General features: G+C 43.9%; 1 protein-coding gene across 1 annotated transcript in view; it reads left to right on the top strand.

Annotated features, from left to right (window-relative positions):
• LOC311108424 (protein-tyrosine kinase 2-beta-like) overlaps positions 1-6,144 on the top strand; it is a gene marked incomplete at both ends in the record, with an annotated part of 25,263 nt that extends 19,119 nt beyond the window's left edge. The window contains one exon of the mRNA XM_084151047.1: positions 6,116-6,144. Within this exon, the coding sequence (XP_084007173.1) occupies positions 6,116-6,144 (29 nt within the window). The remainder of the gene's footprint in view (positions 1-6,115) is intronic.
• Positions 6,145-7,267: the final 1,123 nt, after the last annotated feature.

Raw genomic sequence — 7,267 nt, 5'->3', positions numbered from 1 at the left:
CCATAAACGGCACCCCATTCTTTTATACCAGTACACTAATATGTTTTACTCACATTATTTGCAGCTGGAATCAGGCTATTAGTTAACTGTTCTAATTTACAATGTCTGTAAGAAGGAGGCAAAGGGCTGTTTGAGGTTGACATACGTGGGCCATGATCATGTAAACTTTATGCTTGGCTACCAGAGTAGGAACGAGGGTATTCTGATGAGATCACGTTTTTTAACAGATAAGGGATTTGACTATAACAGCAGCGAAGTTTTATTACGTCTGATAACCGTATAGTCATAAGACCCGAGGGACATCAAGACTTCAGGTGGATCAACAGCAATAAAACCGGCGTCAATTCAAAAGTGAGTCAGCAAAAAAACAGCGTCAATCAAAAGTGAGTCAGCAAAAAACAACGTCAATCAAAAGTGAGTCAGCAAAAAACAACGTCAATCAAAGTGAGTCAGTGGAATCCGAGGAAGTAATAAAGTTAGTCATGAAGTAAATAGATTCAGAGGAGTCGTGTGTACCTGCATTACCTTAGTAGAGAGGAGAAAGATAAATAGAAGAGGAGAGAGAGAGAGAGAGAGAGAGAGAAGAGAGAGAGAGAAGAGAGAGAGAGAGAGAGAGAGAGAGAGAGAGAGAGAGAGAGAGAGAGAGAGAGAGAGAGACAGAGAGAGAGAGAGAGAGAGAGAGAGACAGAGAGAGAGAGAGAGAGAGAGAGAGAGAGAGAGAAGAGAGAGAGAGAGAGAGAGACAGAGGAGAGAGAGAGAGAGAGAGAGAGAGAGAGAGAGAGAGAGAGAGAGAGAAGAGAGAGAGAGAGAGAGAGAGAGAGAGAGAGAGAGAGAGAGAGAGAGAGAGAGAGAGAGAGAGAGAGAGAAGAGAGAGAGAGAGAGATAGAGAGAGAGAGACAGAGAGAGAGAGAGAGAACACCCACATGAAAATGACTATATTATACTATGGTATAAATACTATAATATTCACTGTGGTATACTGTAGTATTTACTGTAGTGTTTTAATGTGTGTCTTTATTGTATTATTGTGATGAGGTGTGAAAGAAGGAGTCAGGAGGTAAAACACCGAAGTCCAGAGTTTAATCCGTTTCCATAAATCAAACGCCCCAAGCGTCAAACGAAACTATTACAAGGGAAAACATCCACCTTGGCAAATAACACAGTGAAGAGTAGATCAACCGAGCTACACGCTCTCACAAAGAAAACTCACACTCACAGAGACAAGGGGAACAGAGGGAACACTTATACACAGACTAATTAGGGGAATGAGCACCAGGTGTGTGTGATTGACAAGACATGACAAGTGGAGTGATGAGAATGGGATCGGCAGTAGCTAGTACTCCGGTGACGACGAACGCCGAAGCCTGCCCGAACCAGGAGGGGGGGGGGGGAGGCAGCCTAGGCGAAAGTCGTGACAATTATCTTTGACATAGAAGTGGAGGCTTTCTCCTTGAGGAAACCTACTGGAGAAATACTAAACAAGCACATTTTCCATAACCTGTAGGTAGATGGGACTGGGTTCTGAACGGAGAGTTCAGAGCTTCTGCTCTTTTCTGTAGGGAACATCTGTAGGGGACACAATATACAGTGGGGAAAAAAAGTATTTAGTCAGCCACCAATTGTGCAAGTTCTCCCACTTAAAAAGATGAGAGAGGCCTGTAATTTTCATCATAGGTACACGTCAACTATGAGAGACAAATTGAGATTTTTTTTTTCAGAAAATCACATTGTAGGATTTTTAATGAATTTATTTGCAAATTATGGTGGAAAATAAATATTTGGTCACCTACAAACAAGCAAGATTTCTGGCTCTCACAGACCTGTAACTTCTTCTTTAAGAGGCTACTCTGTCCTCCACTCGTTACCTGTATTAATGGCACCTGTTTGAACTTGTTATCAGTATAAAAGACACCTGTCCACAACCTCAAACAGTCACACTCCAAACTCCACTATGGCCAAGACCAAAGAGCTGTCAAAGGACACCAGAAACAAAATTGTAGACCTGCACCAGGCTGGGAAGACTGAATCTGCAATAGGTAAGCAGCTTGGTTTGAAGAAATCAACTGTGGGAGCAATTATTAGGAAATGGAAGACATACAAGACCACTGACAGTCTCCCTCGATCTGGGGCTCCACGCAAGATCTCACCCCGTGGGGTCAAAATGATCACAAGAACGGTGAGCAAAAATCCCAGAACCACACGGGGGGACCTAGTGAATGACCTGCAGAGAGCTGGGACCAAAGTAACAAAGCCTACCATCAGTAACACACTACAACGCCAGGGACTCAAATCCTGCAGTGCCAGACGTGTCCCCCTGCTTAAGCCAGTACATGTCCAGGCCCGTCTGAAGTTTGCTAGAGTGCATTTGGATGATCCAGAAGAGGATTGGGAGAATGTCATATGGTCAGATGAAACCAAAATATAACTTTTTGGTAAAAACTCAACTTGTCGTGTTTGGAGGACAAAGAATGCTGAGTTGCATCCAAAGAACACCATACCTACTGTGAAGCATGGGGGTGGAAACATCATGCTTTGGGGCTGTTTTTCTGCAAAGGGACCAGGACGACTGATCCGTGTAAAGGAAAGAATGAATGGGGCCATGTATCGTGAGATTTTGAGTGAAAACCTCCTTCCATCAGCAAGGGCATTGAAGATGAAATGTGGCTGGGTCTTTCAGCATGACAATGATTCCAAACACACCGCCCGGGCAACGAAGGAGTGGCTTCGTAAGAAGCATTTCAAGGTCCTGGAGTGGCCTAGCCAGTCTCCAGATCTCAACCCTATAGAAAATCTTTGGAGGGAGTTGAAAGTCCGTGTTGCCCAGAGACAGCCCCAAAACATCACTGCTCTAGAGGAGATCTGAATGGAGGAATGGGCCAAAATACCAGCAACAGTGTGTGAAAACCTTGTGAAGACTTACAGAAAACGTTTGACCTGTGTCATTGCCAACAAAGGGTATATAACAAAGTATTGAGAAACTTTTGTTATTGACCAAATATTTATTTTCCACCATAATTTGCAAATAAATTCATAAAAAATCCTACAATGTGATTTTCTGGAGAAAAAAATTCTCATTTTGTCTGTCATAGTTGACGTGTACCTATGATGAAAATTACAGGCCTCTCTCATCTTTTTAAGTGGGAGAACTTGCACAATTGGTGGCTGACTAAATACTTATTTTCCCCCACTGTAAGGGCTATACTTGGCATGTAGGTTTCTCACTTATGGGTGGCACAAATTGGGATATAGGGGACAGGAATGGGTGGGGTGTATGGAAATAAAATACTGTAGTATTTACCATAGTTACGGGAATGGGTGGGATATAGGGGACGGGAATGGGTGGGGTATATGGAAATAAAATACTGTAGTATTTACTATAGTTAAAAAAGGGTAGTTTTTTTGCAGACATTTCTGTACTATTTACTGCACTGTTTTTTTTTTGTGGATAACACTGTAGTATTTACCAAAGTATTCCACAACATTATATACTAAGTACTACACATGTTAGAGGGATACTACAGTGTGTAGTATGGTATTCTACGGTATACTACAGAATTCTACAGTAAGTACTGTTGTACATTTTAACATTTTACTAATTTAGCAGACACTCTTATCCAGAGGAACTTAAAGGAGCAATCAGGGGTTAAGTGCCATGCTCAAAGGCACGGTGACAGATTTTTCACTTAGTTGGCTCAGGGATTCGAATCAGCAACCTTTCAGTTGCTGGCCCAACACTCTTAACTGCCAGGCTACTTACCTACCTATAACTAGTATTCTATAGTAAATAAGAGAGGATTATATTTTAGTCATTTAGCAGACGCTCTTATCCAGAGCGACTTACAGGAGCAATTAGGGTTAAGTGCCTTGCTCATTTTTCACCTAGTCGGCTCTGGGATTAGAACCAGTGACCTTTCGGTTACTGACACAACACTCTTAACCACTAAGCCACCTGCCGTGAGGAGAGAGAGAGCGGATATGACTCCCTTTCAGTCTAGCTAGTCTAGTGAATAATCTTCACGACTCCCTGTCAGTCTAACAGCTAGTCTAGTGAATAAGTCTAGTGTTTTGCTTTTCATAGTGTATTTTTTTTGTATTTACAGAGCTCATCTGTAAAAGAGACCTTGGTCTCAGCATGACTCCCTGTCAAAATAAAGGTTAAATAAAACATGTAAAACCCTGTGGTCTCCTTCCCTGCTGACTGGACTGCTGAGCAGCGTCCGTCACGGCAACACAACGCTCTCTCCGGTTGACAGACCTGCCCGCCTGTACATCCCACGGCAACAAAGCAACAACAGACCTCTCAGCCAATCAGAAGCTGCAATAGGTGACAGGCCCAGGCCTTCCTCTCTCTCTCTCTCTCTGTCGCCATGGTTGCTGCTGTGGTTTTGTTTTCCTGTGAGGAGGAGCGAGAGAGAGAGAGAGAGGGGCAAGGAGAGAAGAGAGCGAGAGAGAGAGAGAGCGAGAGACTGTACCCTAACCGCCCTCAGTGAATAGATTAAATGTAACTGTTTGTGTTTTAATGGCGTCTGACAGTGTTCAAATTTACACAGTCAATATCTCTGTGCCTTGTAGCTATTAAATAATTGTGTAGAGTCTTGATAGATACAGTATTTGATTAGAATGTAATGGCTCTAGAGGATGTTGATTGTATAGTGTGAAGCTGTGAACGTGGGGAGCCTCTCCGTGGGAGAGCATTTGCATGTGTAATTGTGAGAGTGCATTCTGTGTGCCTGGGCTTTTCCGTCTCTCCGTCCATCCATCTGGGAATGTAGAAAAAAGTATCAATAAAGCAAGCTATGTGCCTTTACATTGCATTTCCTTAAAATGCCAGAGGCTGTGTTGTTTTAAGGGCCAGAGGCTGTGTTGTTTTAAGGGCCAGAGGCTGTGTTGTTTTAAGGGCCAGAGGCTGTGTTGTTTTAAGGGCCAGAGGCTGTGTTGTTTTAAGGGCCAGAGGCTGTGTTGTTTTAAGGGCCAGAGGCTGTGTTGTTTTAAGGGCCAGAGGCTGTGTTGTTTTAAGGGCCAGAGGCTGTGTTGTTTTAAAAGCCAGAGGCTGTGTTGTTTTAAGGGCCTGAGGCTGTGTTGTTTTAAGGGCCAGAGGCTGTGTTGTTTTAAAAGCCAGAGGCTGTGTTGTTTTAAGGGCCTGAGGCTGTGTTGTTTTAAGGGCCAGAGGCTGTGTTGTTTTAAGGGCCAGAGGCTGTGTTGTTTTAAAAGCCAGAGGCTGTGTTGTTTTAAAAGCCAGAGGCTGTGTTGTTTTAAGGGCCTGGTTCTAGACTCGTATTTTTCAGACTGGTCAGGCAGACAAGGTCTCTGAACAGAGCAATATCGGTGAAGAGAGACAGCCACTAATTCACAATGGAGTTATTATGTGTGTATCCTGAGGTACCCCTGTTCCGTGTGTGTGTGTGTGTTATTGCTGGAGCTTGTCCATCTGGGGTCTAGGATTTGGTTGCTCAAATCAGTGCCAAGAACAGTACTCCTTCCTCTCTCTCCTAGCTATTCTACTGGCAGTGCCTCGCCACTACACACAAACACATATTATTTATTATTACACACACACACACACACCTTGGCACTCTTTCGAGACAGTGTTGGAAAAAATTTGAAGGAACTTTAGAGAAATAACGTTGGTGTCTCATATTGCGCCTGTTCACAGAGCTCTCTTCTCACAGAGCTCTCTTCTCACAGAGCTCGCTTCTCACACACAACTCTCTTCTCACAGAGCTCTCTTCTCACAGAGCTCTCTTCTCACAGAGCTCGCTTCTCACACACAGCTCTCTTCTCACAGAGCTCTCTTCTCACAGAGCTCTCTTCTCACAGAGCTCGCTTCTCACACACAGCTCTCTTCTCACAGAGCTCTCTTCTCACACAGCTCTCTTCTCACAGAGCTCTCTTCTCACAGAGCTCTCTTCTCACAGAGCTCGCTTCTCACACACAGCTCTCTTCTCACAGAGCTCTCTTCTCACAGAGCTCTCTTCTCACAGAGCTCGCTTCTCACACACAGCTCTCTTCTCACACAGCTCTATGACAGGAGTGAGCCAGTTAAGAGGGACTTAATGCTCAAGGGATTCAAGAGATGTGCTGATGATCTTTTAAATCCTCTGATCTTTGTGCTCAGAACAGACTCTAAAAGGCCATCAGGGGTGAAGAGGTGGTTGTGTGGCCTCTCGCTATAGTGTTTATCTGCAGCCTCAGTTAAACAACCTCTCTGATAAAGACAGACCAGAATCCATACTAAGGGTTATTTACGTTTTCAACTGTAGCTTTTGGGATAATGAGTGTTCGGCAATAGTCGGAATCTTCCCTCATAGGATATTGTTTTAGGGCACAGGAGGTTGGTGACATCTTAATTGGGGAGGACGGGCTTGTGGTAATGGCTGGAGCGGAATCAGTGGAATGGTATCAAATGCACTAAACACAGGGTTTCCAGGTGTTTGATGCCATTCCATTTTATCCTTTCCAGCCATTATTATGAGCCGTCCTCCCCTCAGCAGCCTCCTGTGTTTTAGGCATATATATATCATACGGTATGTGCTGCACCAATGTTGATTCGAACAGCGCCGGAGAAGATGGCTGCCGTTTTACAGCCCACTAACCATTTGTACTATTATGTGTGTTTTTCCGCGTTATTTGTAATTGATTTTGTACATAATGTTTCTGCCATCGTCTCTTATAACCAAAAAGAGCTTCTGGATATCAGGACAGCGATTACTCACCTCGTATTGGACGAAGATTTTTTCTTCAACGAGGCGGCCGCGAAGGATATCATACAGACACCCGACAAGGCCCAAATCCCCGTCATTCGCGTGAGGAAGAGACGGAGATATCGTGGACGTAGATCGGGGTGCCTTGTAAAGATCCGACGGCGAGCGAGTAAACTGCCTCTTCCATCAATCCTATTAGCCAATCTTCAATCATTGGATAACAAATTGGATGACCTAAGATTACGGTTATCCTACCAATGGGACATTAAAAACTGTAATATCCTATGTTTCACCGAGTCGTGGCTGAACGACGACAATGATAACATACAGCTAGCGGGCTATACGCTACATCGGCAGGATAGAACGGCTGACTCCGGTAAGACAAGGGGTGGCGGTCTGTGTATATTTGTAAACAACAGCTGTTGCACAAAATCTAATACTAAGGAAGTCTCGAGGTTTTGCTCGCCTGAGGTAGAGTATCTTATGATAAGCTGTAGACCACACTATTTACCAAGAGAGTTTTCATCTATTTTTTTCATAGCTGTCTATTTACCACCACAAACCAA

The sequence above is a fragment of the Coregonus lavaretus genome (assembly GCF_964263955.1).
Source record: "Coregonus lavaretus genome assembly, chromosome: 33".
Lineage (NCBI taxonomy): Eukaryota > Metazoa > Chordata > Actinopteri > Salmoniformes > Salmonidae > Coregonus > Coregonus lavaretus.
Note: the sequence above shows the minus strand (reverse complement) of the source record. Positions and strands in the feature narration are given on the sequence as shown.